At 35.0% G+C, this 22,471-nt stretch overlaps 1 protein-coding gene across 7 annotated transcripts in view; it reads right to left on the reverse strand.

Moving 5' to 3' along the window:
• Positions 1–22,471, reverse strand: part of Fer (FER tyrosine kinase) — a 415,378-nt gene that overhangs the window by 304,595 nt on the left and 88,312 nt on the right. For all 7 annotated transcript variants that reach the window (XM_021255853.2, XM_013071121.3, XM_021255852.2 and 4 more), the window contains one exon: positions 16,234–16,423. In XM_021255853.2, the coding sequence (XP_021111512.1) occupies positions 16,234–16,423 (190 nt within the window). The remainder of the gene's footprint in view (positions 1–16,233; positions 16,424–22,471) is intronic.

The raw sequence follows: 22,471 nt of genomic DNA on the forward strand, positions 1-22,471 counted from the left end.
AAATGTAAACTTTAGTGTCTGAATCTGAATCTGCCACTCTGATTCTGATCAAATCCCTTAATTTTCTCAAGTTTAGATATTCCTGCCTGAAAGATAATGCCTCTGCAAGACTGACAGCAATAAATAAAATTTCATGTTATATATCTAGCATACTGTCCAGCACACAGAAATATTAATTAAGGATTAACTCCTCCTACTTGTAGTAATTTTTCTTAAGTGACATATTAGCAAAACCTAACATAAGAAGCTTTGCACTTCCAAATGCTAATAAATCAAAGTGTCTCTTAAAAATGTTCTATTGGGAAATGTAGAATTTTGAACTGCAACAGCTAACAAATACAGTTCTTTAGAAAAACTCTCTATAAACATGATAAAATACAATATATGCATGTATGGCAATGTCACAATGAAGCCCATTAATTTATACAATTAATATGCATTAAAAACTATTTTTAAACCCTCCAAAATGAAAACTGTTTCATACAATTGCAAACTTCTCAGCTCTTCAATTACTTATCTTTAAAATCTATACAAAAAGACTGGTTATACAAAAAGCCAACAAAAAAAAGTCTACAACATGAAATTAAGAATAATCAAGTAGGGCCGGGGATTTAGCTCAGTGGTTCTGCCACCTGCCTCGCAAGCGCAAGGTCCTGAGTTTGATCCCTGGTAACAACAATAAAAAAAGAATAACCAAGTAACTGCCAGGCGTTGTGGCACACATCTGTAATCCCAGAACCTGGGAGGCTGAGGCAGGAGAATCACCACAAGTTCAAGGCCAACGTGCGCTACACTGAGTTCAAGGCCAGCCTGAACTACATAATGAGACCCTATCTCAAACCCCTGCCCCCCAAAAAACAAAAAAGAATAACCAAGTAGAAATAATGAGACATCAATAAGTAAAATATAGATTTTAAGATTGGAAATTTCCATTCAATAATCAAAAATAGCATTTTAACCCTAATGAGACAAAATTTGAATAATTTTATGAAGATTATGTTTCCATGAACATAAAAATTATTTTTAATAAAGAAAATATTTCCAATAATTTTCAAATAAATTATAGGTCTTCAAAATTTTTTAAAGTCACATAATAAACTGACTAGTAAATGCTCCTAATCCTAGAGATACATTCTTAAACAACTATAGAATATCTGCAATTGAGAACTACTCCTAAAGAAGTTATTGATCATATATTCAAACTTTAGCTAAGAGAAGTAGTACTAAAAATATTTTTAAAACACTCCAGTCTATCCACTATTCTAAGTCTATGTTATAGTTTTGAATAAAATCAGCTTATAGATAGCTGCATTCTTAGGCCCAAAGAGATATGATTTTGGTGTCATGGCTTCTATTTTCACTATAGGATTCTCACTTCTGCAAGAGATGGCCTGATGAATACACTTTTGGATCAGCTGCAGTGATACTGTCAAGGGCACTGTTACCACAAAAGTCAATATTAAAGCCTTTACTAATAAATTCTATTAGAGCCAAATACAATGAAAAGCTTTGCTTCCCCTGCAATGTGACATGCTTTCTTTTAAAACTGCTATATTACTTTATCTCCTTTTTCATTTTGGACCTTGGGAAATTTAAAGACAAAATAATAGCTCTAGAGTAGAAGCTATACATATATGCTATGGTCTATCTAGTTTTTCCCTAGTCTTGATATTCTGTTACAACCTATTTTTTTCCTGGTTCTAATTTCTTATTTTGCTGAATTTTATTTCATTAGCTACCTCAAATACTCAAATGAATGAGTGAATAAATATAAGCAAGTAAAGTAGGAAACATGAAATCATTACAAAGAGCCTTGCAATGTAAGGTTTACACATTCTCAGAGCTATAATAGTCTTTTCTACCAACCACTTAAAACAAAAGCCTGATTCCCTAGCATTGGTGACATACTCCCCATCATCTTCAGACACCCAGACATGGTCATTTCACTGGGCTACCTTTCTTAGAAGTGACAAAGCAAAAAGCCTTCCATTTCCAGCCAACCAGCTAATGGGCTCTAAAGAAAATTAGAAGGACATAGGGACATCCCCTTGTTTGCTAATCCCAAATCAAATTGTACAGCTGCTCAGCACAAAGTCAAAGCTAACCTGGATTTAGAGAAATTGGAAAGAAGCAACATCTACCCAAATCACCTAAGAAACTGATAAGGAATGACAAACAAAATTAAATTAGTCTTTCATAGTCCTACAGGGCCAAAAAAGTGAATAAATGTTTTTTTTTTCCACAGTACAGGTCGTCCATTCTTCTTTTATTCCTCATCTACCAAATATCTTAAGTATTTGCACTAATCACTCCATCACCTTAAAAGCACAGAATATCTTTCAAAATAGAAACAATTATGATTTAATTCCATAGCATAACTTCCAAAATTATGAACAACAACTAAATTAAAATGAGACCTCTAAATTGTAAACTCTCATCCAATACTGGAAAGTACTGTTAGTTAGGTTAAATAGTGAAAAATTATGATCATCATATCTGTACAGCATTTCTATCATTTTACATTTCTTTAGAGAAAAACTTCATGGACTTTCATTATTAACAAATAGGCTGCCAAAAAAATTATATAATTTAACACAATTATACAAATGAAAGATGATATAAAATACTATTAATAAAAGAAAATGCTACTTGATCAAAATATGATAAAGTAATTTTATTAGATTTAATACAAGAATTAAATCCTCTGGAAACTTGATCAAATATGTTATGAAATTGATTGCAGTCACAAAAGTCTATATAATTCTATAATATCATAAGAAAAAAATGGATCTTAGAGTATTCATAATGATTTTTTAATTTCATCTTATATCACCCCACCATGAGTGAACATGACAGAGTTATACAGCAATTTTCTTTTGTAATAATACATCTGCACTGGGGCCTAATAAATGGCAAACTCTATGAATGTTTTATACATAATAAAATTGGAAAAGATCACAAATCAAAATATATAGATATCTGTAACACTTGAACATTCTAACATAAGCTGTATCTAAATACCCATGACATAATCAATAACAAATTAAAGTACCTAGATGCAAAATGCAAATCCATACTCATCCTTAGTTTTCCTTACTCCCACAAATGCTACAATAAAATTGCAACATTTCAGATTTCTATTGGGAGGGGTGCTAAATTATGATACTAAATGTCTACATTTTCCATTTCATTTTATCTTATTTAATACTTCGTAATGAAAACTTTTGGGAATCATCAACTTCATTTGTTGTTCACCAAATAATTTCCATAGAAACAAATTTTCCTAAAATACTTTGGCTTTTGATCTAAAATTTGAATCAAACATGAGAATGAATTTTCCAATCAGTCCACAAACTGTTACCAAACATTAGATTTTCTTAAACTTGATGGCAAAAACTTGACACTTTCAAGTTAGCTTGGTTCAATAATTGTTTTTAAAATTTAAAATAGTTGTAACTCAGAATGTCCATATCATTGATGTCTCTTACCTATAAATTCTTATTGTGTACAGTGCCAGTTTAGGACAGAAACAGAGGAAAGTTGTCAAGTCATTAGTCAGTAAAACTGGAAACCTGGACAGCAGAGGAAGAGAGAAGAGGGAAGTGGGTCACATCACAGGACCCTCAGTCAGGGAAGGGCATGAGGACAACAGGTGAGAGAAGAGGAAATAAAAAGTGTGTTATGTCACATGCTCTCTTCTTTCTTCTCCTTTTCCCTAGCCCCTTTCTGTTTTTACTTTTACCTGCTTCCTATCTCTGCATTTCCTTTTCCTCTCTTGTTCTTTACTTTTCATCTTCCTCATTTCTCTCTACTGATCTTTCCCTCAGCTATTTCTCTTCCTATCTTTCTTCTGTCACATATCCTTCATTCTCTTTCTTGATTCTTCCTTCATGACATAAGAGACAAAGGAATGAGTAGAAAGCAAGAGTTCTTTCCAAAACCAAGCATTAATTAAAGCAACCCAATTTCTCCCCTAAAAAGCCTGTTGTGGAATAAGAACAATCTTCTGGCCTTATAAAGATTGTGGCTTTTTTTTTTTTTTTGGAGATGGCATCTCATGAAGTTGCCCTGGTTGGCCTCAAACTTGACATCCTCCTGCCTCAACCTGCTGGGTAGACGGGACTACAAGTGTGAACCATAGCACCTGCCTAATTGTTACAAAATAAATAAACAAATAAACAAGAGCCACTTAACTATCAGTTTCAGAAAGTAACAATTTGAAAAGACCAAAACTCTAGTGACTCTTAACTAAATTTCTCAAAAGATAACTAAAGTTTTTCCTTACAACCTAGATCCTCCTGCTTGACTACACCTGACCTTCTACCTCTACTATTCTTGTTTTTAGCCCCTTGGTCACTAACTTTTGAAACTAGATGCCTATCATAATCCATATCCTACTTCACCTCAACTATCTACCAAGTTATATAACTGCCCCATCTCCTCCTCACCCTGGCTAAGGCCTTTTGCTTCCACCTGTAACCCCTACCATTTCTGGCTACACTACTAAGAAGCAAACTCTCCCTTCCAAAATTGGAAGACCATTTCCTTAGCCTTCTCCTCTATTCTGATTATGTGTTTTTCTGTATACTTCTGTCAAACTAAATTACTTTTAAAAGAGAAAAGCCAGGCTAATAATACAAAATCATGAAATGGGCTAAATTCATCTTCAACAACCTCTCATTTTCCTTTCCAACACCACATCCCTCATTACTCTGCCTATAAGAACAGGACTGCCATTTAAAATACCTTTTCAAATGTTTGCACCATCAACTCACAGTATCATTCCCACTCTCTTCCAGCCCCCAAGCCTCTGACTTGAGATATATTAAACTCTAATGAGGCAAAATGCACTACATCTGCAAGAGGCATTCAAAATTTAATGGGACTCTAAGACAAAATCCTTTACCCAATAGTCCTCAAACTTTTTCAACTTCAAAAGACCCAAAAGATACAACATACTCTCATCAAATATACTAAGATAATGTTTCCTAATGGCTTGTTAATAAAAGAGAAAGAAGAAAGGGGTACAAGGTCCATGGAAAAAATATGAAGAAAAGAATGGGTAACAAAGAAAAGTGTGACAGTGAGATTTAGAAAGCTGCCATTGACGTCTAAGTAATTCAGAAAAGATAGTCACAGACTATACTTCCAAAATTGTTATGCCAATTTAACACACTCCCCAATCAAAATACCAATAGCATTCCTCACTGAATTAGAGAAAGCAATCTTAAAATTCATATGGAACCAGAAGAGACCTAAAATAGCAAAAACAATCCTAAGTAACAAGGGAAAGCCACAGGGTATCACAATCCTGGACTTGAACTTGTAGTACAATGCTACAATGATAAAAACAGCATGGTACTGGCAATTTAAAAAAAAGTCTTGTGGATCAATCAAACAGAATAGAGAATGCAGAAACAAGTCCCGGTACACTCAGCTACCTTTATCTTTTCTGACAGAAAAATGTTCACATTTTTTTTTCAGGTAATTAGTAGCTTTATTTTCTTATATTTAAGTATTTGATATATCTGAAGTTTATTTTTTAGGTCCCATGACCTTAAGATTTAAGCTAATACTCACCCAACATACAGAATAATGTTTTGTTTTCCTTAAAAACATTCTTGTATTAAGATCCTATATACAAAGAAGCTTCTTTGGGCTACATATTCTCCACTACTCTGGCTAAATGATCTCATTTCTTCATTATGCTGCCTTAAACACTGCAACCTTCTACCCACTGAATGTTATTTTTTTCCATTTTCCATCATTTCAAATTTAAATGAAAAATTTTATTTTAGGAATTAAAAAAATCACAGAATGTAATAGCATTTAAGAATTTTTCTTTCATTCAAATTAAACTATAAAAGAAACTGGCATTAAAATAGTGAGTATACATGCTATTTTTGTAAAAATTGTTTCATGTAAGATTTTAAACATGAACTTAAAAGAGACTTCTAGTAATTGAAATGACACCACTAAAATTATTCTTTTTTAAATTACCTGGTCAATAAGAGTTAGTATCAAATTCCACACATTGCTCTACTATTGACTACAAGACCTCAATGGCCCCTGCTTCGTTGACCCTGTCTCTTACGACTCTCTCTCTTTATTCCAGCTACACTGGCTTCCCTGTGGTTTCTCTATCACAAGCAGGTTCCCACCTCAGGGCTTCTGAACAGTTCTTCTCACTCTCTGGAATAGTTTCACCCCCGACAGTCTAATTCTGTTCTCTTAGTTTTTTTCACAACTCTGCACAAATCCCTTACAAGGGGAAACTCCCTTGATCTCTCCTCATAGAAAACCATCAGTTGGCACTCTTTTATCCTAAATTAATGCATTTTTACCTGAAAAAACTTACTACTACCCGAAATATTATACGCTTAATTGCTTATCAACTGTCTACTCCAATTAAAGTAAAAGGCCCATGACAACAGAAAAAAATCGAGTCTATTTTGTTTGCTACTGTTTCACTAGAACCTAAAATCATACCTTACACCTGACACTCAATAAATATTTGTTGAATGAATAAATGAAAAAGGGAGTACTGGTATAAGCACAAAAACAAAGTGATACCTAAGATCAAAGGACACAACAGTATTGTATGCCTTATGATTTGTGTATACGGAAGGCATATAATTTACTATTATGCTTTTATTTGCACACACTGTTTCTGCAAGTTACTTCAGAGGAAGAGACCTGAGGGAATAAAGAAGAAACACTCATACCCACATGTGTCACATGTGTCACATGTGTATCTTCTTTCTATGAAAAGATACACTCAGCTTAAGGAATCTCACTCTACTTATACAGCAAAGACAAAATTCAACTGAGCACCCAGAAGGAAGCTCCCCCACCTCCATCCCAGGCTCCTAGGGCAGTGAAGCTCAGCGGGTCCCAGCACCCGGAAGGAAGTTCCCCTGCTGCCATCCCAAGCTCCTAGGGCCAAGAAGGTGAGCCCGTCCCAGCACCCAGAAGGAAGCTCCCCGCCTCCATCCCAGGCTCCTAGGGCAGTGAAGCTCAGCCGGACCCAGCACCCGGAAGGAAGTTCCCCTGCTGCCATCCCAAGCTCCTAGGGCAGAGAAGGTGAGCCACGTGGGCACCAGAAGCACCACCACCACCAACCCCCCCGCCCCGTGGAAATGAGAAGACACATAAACAAGCCTCAAAAACAGACTTCCAGATCACCTACAGCAACCCCAAAGGGAAACGAGATGGAACACTCTGATACTCAACTACCTGGACTCTCTGAACTGGCAACAAAAGAGCATCTGGGAAAAACAAAATCAGAAATAATTACTCAGATAACAGCAAAGATTTTGCTCATGGTACAAGACATGATTAATAAATCTAGAGAGGACACAGATAAAAAAATAGAGGATCTGAGGAACATGATGGAATCCCAACATAGGAAACAAATGGAATCCATAAAACAGATACAAACAGATTTCCAAGAGATTAAAAACTCCATCGAAAGTCTGTGCAGCAGAATGAACCAATGTGAGGATAGAATTTCACATATAGAAGATAAGATTGCAAGTAGTGACCAGGAAAAGAAAAATTGCTTTAAAATTGTAAGGGAACATGAGAAATCAATCCAGCAGCTGCTAGACGATGCAAAGAAGAATAACATAAGACTGATTGGAGTCAATGAAGAAAGAGGAGACAGTGCAGATGACATAAAAAAACTCTTCACAAAAGTGATGGCAGAAAACTTCCTAAGGAGGGGAAAAGAACTTCACATACAGATAAGTGAGGCATATAGGACTCCAGCTAACCTTAATCAAAAAAAATCTACACATAAGGCATATAATAGTTGGGATTCCAGAAATCCAACAGAAGAACAAAATTCTACAAGCAGTGAGAGAAAAGAAACAAATCACATAAAAAGGAAAGCCCATCAGAATCACAGGAGACTTCTCAATGCAAACCCTCAAGGCAAGAAGAGCCTGGAGTGATACATTTCAAGCCCTAAAGGAAAACAGCCTCCAACCCAGATTGATGTACCCTGCAAAACTATCTTTCAAAATTGATGGAGAAATAAGATGCTTTCATGATAAAGAGCACCTCAGGAACTTCAGGAATACCAAACCAGCACTCCAAAAAATTTTAGACAATACCCCAGGAAAAGACATTAAGGATCACAACCCCAGGAAACCCAGAAGAATGAATCCACTGGGCATGACAAATTAAACGCAAAGGGGGAGAATCCAACAAAAAGAAAAAGTCACCACAAGGCTTTTAAAAGTTTTGACTTCATCTCCCTAATGAGTGTATAATTCAATCTTATTATTGTACTGATTAGTATTTTTCTGATTCTAGAATTGCACACCATTCCTTGTGCTATACTGGCTATTTATCATCTCAAGTCTACATTTTCATTGGGTTGTCTATTAATGAGCTCTAAGAATTCTTTATATATTCTGGTCATAGGTTATATGCATTGTAAATATGGTCTGTTTAAGGACTACTTTTCATTTTAATGATGTCATTTAAAGTTCTAAATTTTGATGGAATCTCATCAATTTTTTTTCTTTTATACATCATGGTTTTTGTATCCTAGGTAGTTCTTGCCTACCCTGAATTCATAAATATTTTCCCTTATAATTTCTTCTTAAAGTTTTATACTTTTAGGCTTTCTTATTTAGGTTCATAGATCCCTTCAAGTTATTTTCATGTATGGAAAAAAAGGGTTGAGGTTAATTTTTTATATATGGATACCAAGTGTTCTAGTGCCATTTGCTGAAGACACTATCTCTTCCTCAGCTCTTGAATTGAGTTTATATTCTATAAAATGTTAATGTTAAATAATCTTTCAAAACTCAGTGGACCATATATGTGTGGTTCTATTTCTAGATTCTCTGTTTTATTCCAATGATCTATATGTCTTTCCTTATACCAACAATGCCTTGATTACTGTAGCTTTAGAGGAAGTTTTAAAATTGGGTGCTAAATGTCTTCCAACACTGTTTTTGTTTTTGTTTTTGGCTTTTCTGGGTCCTTTGTACTCCTACATAACTTTTAAATTTCAATATCCAGTTCTTCATTTACAGAAAGTATACACAGACCTGAATTTTTATATATACCTTGTGTTTTCTAATCCTGCTAAATTCAAATACAAGTTCTAGGGGCTCCTAGAGATTTCTTAGTATTTTCTCTGTAGATGATCATTTCATCTACATAGAAAGATTTTGCTTCTGCCATGCCAATCCTATCCTAGTTGTGTCATTTTATTGCCAGACTATTTCGGTTTAGACCTATGTTTCAAAGTCTAATGGACAGATGAAGAGTAGGCATATATGCCCTTGTTCCCCACTTTAGGAAGAAAGCATTGTATCGTCTCCATTCATAAAAAGAGTTTTTGTTGGAAGTATGGAGTACATGTCTTTGATCTGTTGAGAAGGTTCTGTTCTACTCCTAGTCTCCTGATAGGTTTTACCATGAACAGCTGTAGAATTTAGTCCAATACTCTTTCTCCAACTAGTGACAGGATCGTATGGCTTTCTCCTTTCCTCTGTTAAAATGATGACTTTTGGGGGTGGATCTTCCAATGCTGAACCAACACTGCCATCCCTATAACAAAACCACTTTCTACATACTGCCAGATCTGACTTCTAAGAGTTTGTTTGGTTAAACAAATTTCTATCTATGTGCATACTGTTTTCTTCTATTATCTTTATCCAGTTTTAGGATTAGCATAATGTTGAGTTCCTAAAATGAGGGGAAAAGTGTTCCTTCTTTTTTCTGCCTTAATTGTTTGATATAATTTATCAGTTAAAATGTTTATGAGCCTGCTGTTGTCATATAGGTAGGTTTTCAAGCTAGGAATATACTTTCTTTAATAGGTGCTATTCAAATTTTATATTTCCTCCAGAGTTAGTTTCATTAATTTGTCTTCTAAGTTACTTCTTAGTAGTTGTCAAATTTATTTCAAAACAGATTTTTGAAATATGCTTTCTGTATCCTTTTAAATTCTGTAAAATCTGTGATAATGTCTCCTAGATCTTAATATTGTAATTTTAAAAATGTGTAACTGATATTGCGTAACAGGAAGAAAAGGTCTAAAAGAGCAGAGGAATTGGGAGGGGTAGGGAAAGGGAAAAAAGGGAAAGGAAAAAATATGAGAAGAGGAAAAAAATGGAAACAAGGTCTTTGCAAATAGGGACGAGTGGAGGGGGTGAAGGGAGGGCAAGGGAAGGGGAAAAAAATAAGAGCCAAGAGACTTATGTAATGGTGCAAGATCCCAATGATGAATGTAACTGTATTGTATACCTAAAATGTACCAATAAAGTTAATGGGGAAAAAAAAATTCAACTCAGGGCTGCTGACACTTAGTCTGAAACTCTAATAATATTGTCAATATGATGCCTTGATTGATTTGAGATCATTTTACTATTCTAAATATAAAACTGAAATATCAGACACCAATGTAAAATGGATTACTAAGTAATAATAGGCAATTTTTGTTAAATCAGATATTTTGTTTGTTGAAAATGTAACAAAACAGGCTTTTTATTGTTACTGCTGCTCAGGAAGTTATACAGAGATATGCTGCATGTAAGTCTAGCCAGAAAGGCTTAAACAAAACTGCAATTTCAGAAACATCATAAAAGGCAGTTATCTTATAGAATAGATATACACATTTTTAAAATAGTAATTTATTATATGGTACTAACAATTCTAGATATATTTGACATATAAAAAGGATTATTGTAATGAAAATTATTATAATACATTGGGTCCCAAAGCACATGCTGTTATAAAGTAAAATAATTAGATTATTCTGGAGTGACAAGTAAGCTCAATTCCTGAATTCAACATATACTGAATAAAAACTATGTTTGAGGCCGGGGATTTAGCTCAGTGGTTTCGATGCCTGCTGCGCAAGCACAAGGACCTGAGTTCGATCCCTGGTACAAAAAAAAAAAAAAAAAAACTATGTTTGTACAACTAGATAGCTAAAAAGTAAGCACCAGAAGAGCTAGAACTGAAGTATCATATAAAATAATCCTTGAGTTTATGGAGCAGCTCAAAATACCTTCAGAGTTATCATCACATTTAACCTGTCCATATCCCAATTCTACAAGAAAAGATTTATCTTCTAACTCCACATTTCTCAAAATTTATTCCATTGCACTGTGGTCTCTTCAGGAGGCTCTCTGAAAGGAGGTTAGGACAGGATTTTTAGAGACTGCATTCCACAGGATATTTCTTTTTGGGTATTAATATAAAGGCTGAACATTCTAAAGTAAGTAATACTGTTTCTTTTAGTATACCCAACACGCTCCAAATTCTAGAATTCATGGCTGTTTGAAACATTTCATAACCTCCCACAAACCAGTAGAACCTACATACAGAGAAAATTATCTAGTTTAACTCATCAAGTCAATATGAACAAACTCTTAGGACGGTACTATTGTCCGCTCAGTAGAATACTACTAGCACAGTTAGAAATATCTTCCACAAATTATGACTGAGTTGACCCTGTCTCAAAATAAAAAACAAAAACAAAAGGCTGGGGATGTAGCTCAGTATAAAGGCCTGGAGCTCAATCTCCAGTACCAAAAACAAAACAAAACAAAACAAAAAAAACACTATACTTCACCTTTTTATTTTTTTTTTTCCGAGACAGGGTCTTGGTAAGTATAAGTAGTTCAGGCTGGCCTTGAACTCACTATGTAGCCCAAGCTGGCCTTGAACTCCTGCCTCAGCCTCCCAAGTGCTGGGATTACATGTATGTGCCACACCTGGCTAATCTTTACAAGTTTTAATGGCCTTAAAGATATTTTCTCTAAATGCACTAAAGATACATTTAATTTCCTCTTCTTTAATAAAGTACTGCCAAAGTTAAAATGAATTTAGTCTCCTTCAGTAGTCTGGAAGCATTATAGTGAAAAGACAAAATTTCTTAATGTTTGCACTGTTAGAAATACTCTCAAATAAATAATTATTTTTAAATAATTTTAAGATTTATAAAATTGTAAGTTTTTATTATTGTGATAGAAATCAAGTGATCATGAGTCATTATATACCCTTAGAAGTGTGTCATTAAAGGTGTTTCACTTTATTATTGATCCTGCTAATCGAGTCATTAATAAAAAGAAATAACAGTGAATTCAAAAAATGTAAGATTCAATTATCTAAGCTATCATGTTATATAGACAAATGATTTAACCAAATGTCTTCCAAAAGCAATTTTTTTCTTAAATTCTAAGCTAACATCTGGAAGATAAACACTGGCATTCAGAGTTTTACACTTTAATGTTTATAATTTGTCTTCTGATCACTCTGGGCCTCCTATGAACTGATTCTTCCATTTAAAACTACCACTCCTTTCTTGATGCTTTTTCCTTACATACCTTAAATTCTTTAGTCAATCATTATTATCACTTTCTTATGTGAACCTTTGCTCCTCTGCCCCTCTGCCTTCATTCATAAAACATACATAGCAAAACCACAGCTTCAAACTCACAGAACAGGCAGAAGGCAAGTTCTGCCTTCTCTAGGCAGCCTACTTTGCACCCTGCCAGTGTGGCTCAATACACCTGGCAGAAAAATACAACCATGCTGACAAGTCCTGCCTTCAATCTGTGATCCCAATACTGAACAGCTTGCTATATATTCTTAGTTATTTCATACACAACCATGACCTTAATTACTTAGCAATCTCAGGATATTGTCCTAGTCTATACATTCTCCCATTCTCCTAGGAGATTATTTCAGTCCTTCATCTGTTTTTTAAACATCCAATAACTTTTCATGCACCTTTACTCTCAGCCAATGACCTTGACTTCTACTTCACTGAGAATACAAAGAAATCAAAAGAGAACATTCCAGTACCCCTATCACCACCATAAACACGCACCTATCAAGAACTACCATCCTGCCTGTCAATGATTATGCCAATATTAAAGCCAATCCACTGAGTACTATATCCCATAATCTCTCCCTACTTAAGGAATTTATTCTAGTAACTGTCCCTCTTTCTTCCTCAAAATGTTTAATTGTTGCCTTCCTACTGGATTAACATCTTCAACATTCAGATATGATAAAATTCTGCTTTTTAAAATAGTCAACATTCCCAAATTTACTGCCCTATTTTTGAACATCTTTGGAGCAAAGGTCCTTAAAAATTTTATCTTTGCCTACTATATAAAATTCTTCCCTTTTCCTTCTCTTGGGCCCAGCCTGATACATCCCAAAGTTAAGTACTTCTGAACCTATTTAGCATTACCATCCTTGCTCAAATCATTATCTTCTATCATGTTATTGCAATAGTCTCATTCTTCCATCCGTGCTCCCTTTAAACCCAAAGTCATAGCATGTTATTTCTCTGCTGTAACAATCCAAAGCAATAGCATGTTATTTCTCTGCTGTAACACTCCAAAGCAATAACACCCTAATTTAGAAAAAAGATACAATCTTTAATTGTGGTCCACAAGGCTCCAAGATCTATTCTTAATTTCTTATCTAACCACATACCCTATACTCAACTCTTCCTCCACTCACTCCTCCTTGCTGTACATGGCAGAGTCTAGACATGCCCTACAACTTTTTGTACTGGATGCACACTGTGACTGGAATGCACTTTCTCCACATATCAAAGTGGTATAGTAAGAACCTGTTTCAAGTCTTTGTTCAGATGTTACCTTCTGAATGTTGTTTGTCCTTTTTTTGTACGTGTATAATATCATAATCAATTGGTATCAATTTGGAGGGTGCCCTATATGATTTATAAAATACTAATTTACTACTTTAAACAACATATAGTAAGTATTCTTTGTAAAATTGATAAATTTAATAACTTACTAAATTTTAATCCTTCACTCAAGACTTACTAAAGGCATTATTTCAATTAACAGATAAGACACATTTGTAGTACCTATTTGTTATTTAAAATAAATTTAATAAAATTAAATACGTAATACCACTTTGTAAACATTAACAAGGTATTATCACCACTTAACAAACTGGTACAAGAAAAGAGCTTGAAAGTCCCAAAAAGCAGTTTATTCTTTTAAGCTTTATTATACATTATATCTGAAATAGTGTATTCAATTCATGTGGTGATGAAAGCCTTTACTCAATGATTATGAAAGATTAAATTCCATATGATCACATTTTTTTTTTTTGGTACCAGGGATCGAACATAGGACCTTGCGCTTGCAAGGCAGGTCCTCACATATTCTTAATAAGAATTAACTATTGGAATGTAAACATTATGTATAGCAAATGTACAAAAAAAAGTAAGGGGATCAAGAGATGAGTGGGGTGAGGAGGGAAGGGACAGGGAATGAAAAAGGGATTACAATATGTTACATACATGTACCAATTCCCCACAAGCAATGTAAACATCATGTACTCCACAAATGTACTAATAAACAAAATGATCTGAAAAAGATTTGAAAGCCAGGTTTTTAATCACAACTATCAAGTAGAAAGAGCTATTGTCTAGCAATCTGAATAACTATCTTTTATTTTATCGTGATACTGCCCACAGGGGTTATCTGCACATGAAAATCAAATTAGCCAGTGTTAACCAATCTGCTATTAAATCAAGTTATTAACTAACTAACTAACCAATTCCACACCTACATGGAAACATGGGAATGTTTTATAAAGCACCCTGAGAAAATGAAAGATTTAAGGTTTTCAAAAGCTAAGTAGAAAAAGAAAACTTGATGCTCCTACAAAAGAATGCATACGCCAGTCAGCAAAAATCATAAAACACTAGGTGTGGTAACACACTCCTGTAATCCCGGCTACTCGGGAAGCTGAGGCAGGAGGATTGCAGGATCAAGGCCAGCCTGGGGAACTTAGTGAGACCCTGTCTCAAAATAAAAAATAAAAAATAGGGCCGGGGATTTAGCTCAGTGGTTTTGCTGCCTGCTACGCAAGCGCAATGACCCGAGTTCGATCCCCGGTACCAAAAATAAAAAATAAAAATAAAAAATAAAAAGGGTCACAATGTGCCCCAGTGGTACAGTAGCCCTGGGTACAACCCCCAGTATCATTAATAATAATAATAATAATAATAATAATAATAAAGCAAGAAAGAAAATCTAACAAAGTCCTTGGTATATTTCACATTTACGAAAATCCTTATGGGAAGGACAGTACTGGAGAGCAAGGAATTACAATTCACAAAGTGATGTGTTGATTAGTATAGCTCAACTGATAACAAAAAGAGGCAAAAATCATAATATTTAATACTTCATAGCCATTTCCACATTTACTGCAGTTTCACATATAGTACAGCCTTTTTTTCCCACAGAGACATCCACTTCTATTTAATAATCAAATTATACTACTTAGAACTACATTAATGAAAAATTACTGAAATAACAACTATAAATTCATTAACCATAATATTTCTATCTATGGAGTACATTCAGCAAACCTCAGGAAACAGCTCATAACTTCTCTATCATGGCATTGCTGACACTGAGTTTTGAGAATCTTTCATTGTAGATGTGATGGAGGAGCTGTTCTATCCACTAGACAATGTTTAGCAGCCTCTGGATACCTACATACCCACCAGTTGCAATTGGAGACACTGGCAAATGTCCCCGGTTGGGATGGGCAAAACTTCTGCTTAATGAGAACCATCAATATACAAAGAGAGAGAGATGGAAGGGAGGGTAGGAAGGAGGAAGGGAGAGAGATAAGGAGAAAGGGAGGAAGGGAAGGAAGAATAAAGGACTTATACTAGGCATTCTTAAACAGCTAACAAAACTATAAAAAAATTAAATTTTGATTTGGTGATGTTTAATGTACTAAGGATCTTATTTATAAGGAAAATACTTTTAAAACCTAAATCAATATTTTGTATGGTGAAAACAATAAACACACTATCAATCTAAGGTAAGACTCTTTTGTTCTTAAAAATGAAAAAAAAATTAAATAGCTTTCTCCTTATGTCTTACTTCTATCTTAAAAATAACACCCTACCTTCCTGCTGTTTCCCAGGAATAAAAACAACTGCGGTCTTTCTTTTCAGTTTTGAAGGCAAGAGAAGAGCTTTTTTTCCTCTGACTCTACAGGTGCTTCCTTAAAGTGCTCTCCAGGTGACCTGAGGTGACTGACAAGTCTATTTTGCATTTACAAACAAGTTTAATAGGACCTGCATTTAACAAAAGTGATAATTTGTTATAGCAAACCAGAATTAATTTTTGTATTTACTAATAACCTAGATACTACTCTTTCAAGTATCTCATTGTATTACTTTTATCTTACCATAGATGTAACAGATCGTGCATCTTCTTCATAATTTACTACTGGAGGTGGCTCTTTTCCATCATTTTCTTGCACTTTTTGCTCTAATAACTCTTTCTGTGCTGCAAACTTTGCCTCAGTACATCTCAGCTGCTGGACTGATTGTTTCAACTCTTCAAGTGTTTGTTTTTGGCTTAACAGCAGCACAATACTAAAAGAGAATAAATTAAATATAAATTATTTCAACTTCTTTAAGAAGTAAAGATATTAATGGACACTGTATATTTCTGCATTATGCTTTTGTTTCCTTTAATTTTCCTCTTTGAGGAATTCTTCTGAATCATAAGATGAAAATAAACATTGTAAGTTATCACAATAGTTATTAAATATCAGCATTAAAGAAAATGAAAGAAAGTGTCTGGAAGCACAAACCAAATTCAAGATACTTTCAAATATACTATGACCTATTGCATGCATTTTCTTTTACAACTAAACCATCTAACTCACGGAATATGGACACTTAGGACCACATGTGCAGGGCCTAAAATGAATGAAAATGAGAATGAGAATCTAAAATTTAGTTCAAATCCCAAAGGTCAAATTTGTGCCTAAGGTAAAATAAATCAGGGTGATAGCCTAGGCATCAAGCTTCATGTGTGTTGTGAGGCATGTGTTTGGAGTCAGGTACGGCTGTTATGACAAAGACTGAGGGCTGAGTGTCATAGAGGGAGTCTGAAAATCTCCCCAATATTACTAACATAAGAACAGTATATTTCCCCATCTCTTCCACAGACAACTGTTACTTGAAGACTGCCCGCAATGGGAATTTCAAATTAATTTACATACATGAACACAACAAGAAAACACATCCTGGTAGTGGGAATGCTCCCAGAAACATTCTATGTCTATAACATGTTAATATCTTAAAAGAACTGAGCCAGACACTACTGAAAGTAAGTTAGAAATATGTACAAGACCATAAATTACAAATTAGGAAAGCTTCAGAACTGAAAAATATGGTAAAAATACTACTGTCTGAAACTAAAACTTAAAAAGACCAAAACAAAAACAATAATTACTGGTAGGGACTGAGAGATTTATTTAAAAATAAGCTATGGACTGATGTTTTAAGAACTAAATTCCAATCTAATTGAGGAAGGTGCAACCTCAGTGACTACTACCATTATTTCCCCCAAAACAAGACCTAACTAGAAGATAAGCCCTAGCATGATTTTCAACGATGCACACAGTGACTACTACCATTATTTCCCCCAAAACAAGACCTGACTAGAAGATAAGCCCTAGTATGATTTTCCAGGATGCACATAAGCTCGATCCCAAAAATAAGCCTCAGTTAACCATCCACCAAATGGACACATTTAGTATGTCCAAATGCAACACATGACAGACACACTGAATTATAAAATAATATTCATTTATAATTAAATATAAATACCATTATTGACATTAATATTTAAAATAAATGACAATATAAATTATAATTAAATATTTGTAAATATCCAAACAGGCACATCTGGACAAGAGGTAAATGCCTATGTAAACAGATGAACACTAGACTTATTGCTGAATGACCAGTCAGAGTACATACACAATGCATAAATAATGTATGCACTTGATAATGAATGGATGTGGTTGTATCTAGTATGAATCTTCATAATTCAATATGTCATGTGTTGTAACAAATGTACATAATGCACGCATATGAAACAAACATTTTCTGAATTTTGGTGCCTGCAATTTTTCATCACTTTTGCCAATGTCTTAAGATTTTGTGTGAGGCTGAATTTTAAAATGAAGACTAATTAAGCTGGTGATGGAAATTTCAAGGCAGCCCAACATTCAGGCCATGGAATGGATACTTCTGGCTGCTTTCAGCCATAGCCAGATTTACAGTGAAAATCAGGAGCAAAAAGTTGGGGCAAAAGAGAGTAGGATTGCTGAAAATATTAGCATTTTTTAAAAATCACATACTTTGCATCAGGACAATACGAAAGATAACTTAAAGTCATCTCAGAAACTGGCCAGGTCCTACCTATCACAGGCTCAAGGTTAGAGAAGGGTAAATTTCCTTTGAAAGACTATTTTGAGACAAGAGCTTCAGGGCACCCTGTTCAGTCACAGCAGCCAAGGAAGTATTTCTCTGAGTCTACCCATCCAGAATTGAGCCATTCAGGCATTCGGATGCCACTGGAGCTGTGGTCCATGGGATCTAACTATTGTTCAACCTGGTGACAGACCTTGGCATCATCCATATGATCTGGTTGGACTTGCATGCAGAATGCAATAGTAATGGTGTCTGGAGGCTTCTTCCCAGATTTCAGAAGGCCTCATAGGGCAGACAAAGAACCCTGGAGAGAGCAATGAATGAAGCTATGAGAGTGAACCCAAAGGTACACTGGAGACCCCAGAGGTTGTAGATTTCAAGGAACACAGAATGTCTGCCAAGGAAAGCCATGGGCAGTGAGAACAGCTAGTCCAAAAGAGAGGCTATGTAGGCTACAAACAGGAGGGCCATAGAGGCAGGGCTCTCTAAGCTCTCTAGACCTACCCCACATGCTAGACATGGAGCTACAGGATTTAATGTTTGCCCCGCTGGGCTTTGGTCTTGCTTTGGTCCAATTCCTTTTTCTCCTTGTATTCCAACTCTCTGGAATGAGAATGTTTACCCTATACCTTTACGCATTATATATATTTAACTTTCTGTTTGAGTTTTTTCAGAGGGTCACAGCTAACAGTTTGCCTTGAGTCTCAGAGGAGATTTTGGATTTGGACCTTTAACATTGCTGAAACTATTAATAACCTTAGTGATGAACTAAAGGCATGTTGCATAAGGATATGAATATGAGTCTTCTGGGAGGTAGGAGATGCATGTAATGGTTTAGATCTAAAATGTCCCTCAAAAGTCTCATGTGGTTGGAAGGTGATTAGACATGAGATAATCAGTCCACTGGTAAGTTCACAGCTTACTTCTTATTAGGAGGTGGGACCTGGGTGGAGGTGAGTCACTAGAGAGGTGATCTGGAAGAGTTTATTCTTGTACCTGGAACCTCCCTTCTTTCTCTGCTTTCAACCACCATAACAAGAGCAGCTTTCCTCTGCCAGGCCCTTCTACCATGGGATTTCTGCTTTGGAGCCAGCCAACCATGGACTGAACCCACAGAAACTATGAGCCAAAATAAACCTCTCCTTTAAATTGTTGGTGTTGAGCACTTTGTCCAGGATCAGCAAATCTGATGAATACAATGCTGAACACCTGCTTACTTGCTTGGTACCTGGAATTTTGGTATATGCTAGGGCAGAGGTTCTTATAAGCCCTGAGTAAAACTCTTGAGAAATTAATCCCTAATAACCTTCCCTGGGCAGCAACATTACACAAGTTTTTACATTTTCATTGCTGGGAGATGAGTGCACTACATATGACCCTTCTTAAAAAGGAGGTAACATAAGGAAACCTGAAAACAGATTCCTCCATTCTATCTTTCTCCTTTTCTCTAATAATATGGATATAGATAGATATATCTCATCTCACTATATTAAGTCTTAGTCTTGAGTACAATTATGTACTGTATTATGTGAGTCCTTTTAACAATTTCCAAACATGAGATTGTCTTGGGAAACCCTGACACATATAATTTTCCTTATTTTTCTCCTGAGTATTGGAAAAGGGACAGTATAGAGACCCAGAAATAGACAAATATAAATATGCCCACTTGGTTTTTAAAAAACAAGCAAAACAATCAAGTTACAAAGGTAGCCTTTTGAAAATACAATGTAAGGGCAAACTTCAATTGACCAATTCCTAAATTAATGAGATCTGGTAATGACTATCTAGTTATATAAATATGCTTAGTATTTTCAAGATTATGCCCACAAGCTAATAAAAATCCCTCATAACAAAAGCTAATACATTGGACTAAAAAAGACTCCTGCCCTGAAAAGGTTGACATATTTATTCCTTCTAACAATAAAACAAAAAATTTGTTTTATTTCTTTTCTCTATTTGAGAATGTGTATCTTTACTAACTTTCAAATGACTAAGTGGCAAGTCAGGAGCTTGCACTAAAGGCAAATTACATAAACTCTAAAAGCCCTAAACATAAAATATAGGCAATTGTGCAGAACAAAAAGTAAGATAACGTTCAGTGATATATAGATATAGATATAGACAGATGTATACTTATATAGAGATAATCAGATCCAACGTAGTATGTGGTACAGAGTAAGAACTCAGAGTAAGAAATGCTACTTTCATATACCCTTCAACCCCCATCTCCTTTAATCTTTTTCTCATCTCCTGATAAATAGGTGGGGGAATGAAGATCACACTGATTATATAGATGAAAGGAAGCAAAGAAAATCAAGGAAAAATGTTAAGAAACAAAAGAATCTCAAAACTTCTAGATTATGAAAAGCTTTAGAGATTACCTCCTCAAACAACATAATCAGATGACCTAATGACAGTCACAGTATCCTATTGTCTTTACGTCCAATAAACTTTAAAATAAGTCATTTACCATGTGTATCTGCAAAACTATAAAATGTAGAGCCACTTAGTCATTTGTAAGTAAGTAAAGAAATACATTCTCAAATACAGAAAAGAAAATAAAAACAATTCTTTTAATAGTATATGTGCAATATTAAGTTATTGTAAGTATATGTGCAATATTAAATTTTATGTTTATAATTCAAATTGCATTGCCTGTTGACACAACATAGACCAAGGGCTCTTAAAGAACTCAATCATGTTGGCATCCTGATCTTGGAATTCCAGCCTCCCAAACTGTGACACCCAGTCTATGGTACTTTTTTTAACAGCCCAAACTGAGTATGACAGAAATTTAATAACAAGTTGTAAAAAGAACTATATTATAAACAAGAGAAGTAGGACTCCTAATATTCTATGTGGTTCAACAGGATAGATGGAGTTATCATTCACTGAAATAAGGAATAATAAGGATTGAACTAGGTGAGGCTGGACTATATTGAGAGATTTTTATTTCAGTCTTAGACATGTGGATTGTGGAGTATTTCTAAAACATCCAAAGAGGCATATCAAGTAAGCAAGATAAATGTAGGTCATCTTCAGCATATCACCTAGGGAAACACTTCAGGAAAATGAGTTACATAGCCTCAGACATGCCTTCAGTAACTCCAACATGGATTGGCATTGATCTGAGTTTGCAGAGGTAAGACTTAAAAAAGGAGTGACTGACATCCTGAGTTCCAGTGGTCAAGAGAAATGAAGGAACATGAAGTCAGCAAAGTCAGATACTCCTTACAGTTCAAGTAAGATAATCACTAAATTTAACTATCAATGTAGAAGCCATTGATAATCTTAGAGATACCTACTTCTACAGTGATAGCGCAAAGGCTGTAAGAGAGAAGGGGAAGTGGAAAGGAAAGGGAAAAGGGAAGGGGAAGGGGTGGAGGAGGGAGGGGGGAAAAGAAAGAGAAAGAGAGAAAGAGAAAGTAAAAGAGAGAGAACGAGAAAAAGGGAAAGAGAAATTGGGAATTGAAATGAGTGAGCACAATTACTCTGAGAACAAATTTAAGGGAACAGAAGCTAAAGAAAGTAGTAGGGGAGGTACGGATATTAATAAAGGATTTGGGGGGTCAATGATACAGTGTAGTAGATGGTAGAGTGCAGAGCACCTGCCAAGCATGTGCGAGGCTCTGGGTTAGATTCCTAACACTACAAAAAGAAAGAAAAGGGTGGGGGGGAGATGTTGGAGAAGTGTAGGGAGAAGACTGTTATTATTTTTGTTTTTGGACTCTAGACAAATACATATATATATATATATATTTGGGGTTTTTTTGTACCAGTGATTGAGCTCAGGTCCTTGCACTTACGCGGCAGGTGGCGAAACCACTGAGCTAAATCTCTGGCCCTAGACAAATATATTTTTAAATGAGCACAAAGATTCAATTGAGAAGAAAAAGCAAACATAATATATAAATAATATAAAATTTCTGGGAAAGTAAGGGATGATAGGATATCAAAAATTAATTCACCTGAAATGGACTTAGAACGAGGAACATCTTTGAAATAAGGAGAAAGAATGGCTCATAATATGAGTAGGGTTAGATATCTAGTTCCTAAAAATAAGGCAATTGTCAACTAATGCTTCTAATTTTTTCTGCAATGTAGATATCCATCTATTGACTATAATAAAGGAAATACAGTAAATGGGTAAGAAATTTGACAGAGGGCTGGGGATTTAGCACAGTGGTTCTGCTG

This window comes from Heterocephalus glaber, unplaced genomic scaffold (assembly GCF_053883595.1).
Source record: "Heterocephalus glaber isolate CG9 unplaced genomic scaffold, H.glaber_assembly_v1.0 deba00001465, whole genome shotgun sequence".
Taxonomy (NCBI): domain Eukaryota; kingdom Metazoa; phylum Chordata; class Mammalia; order Rodentia; family Bathyergidae; genus Heterocephalus; species Heterocephalus glaber.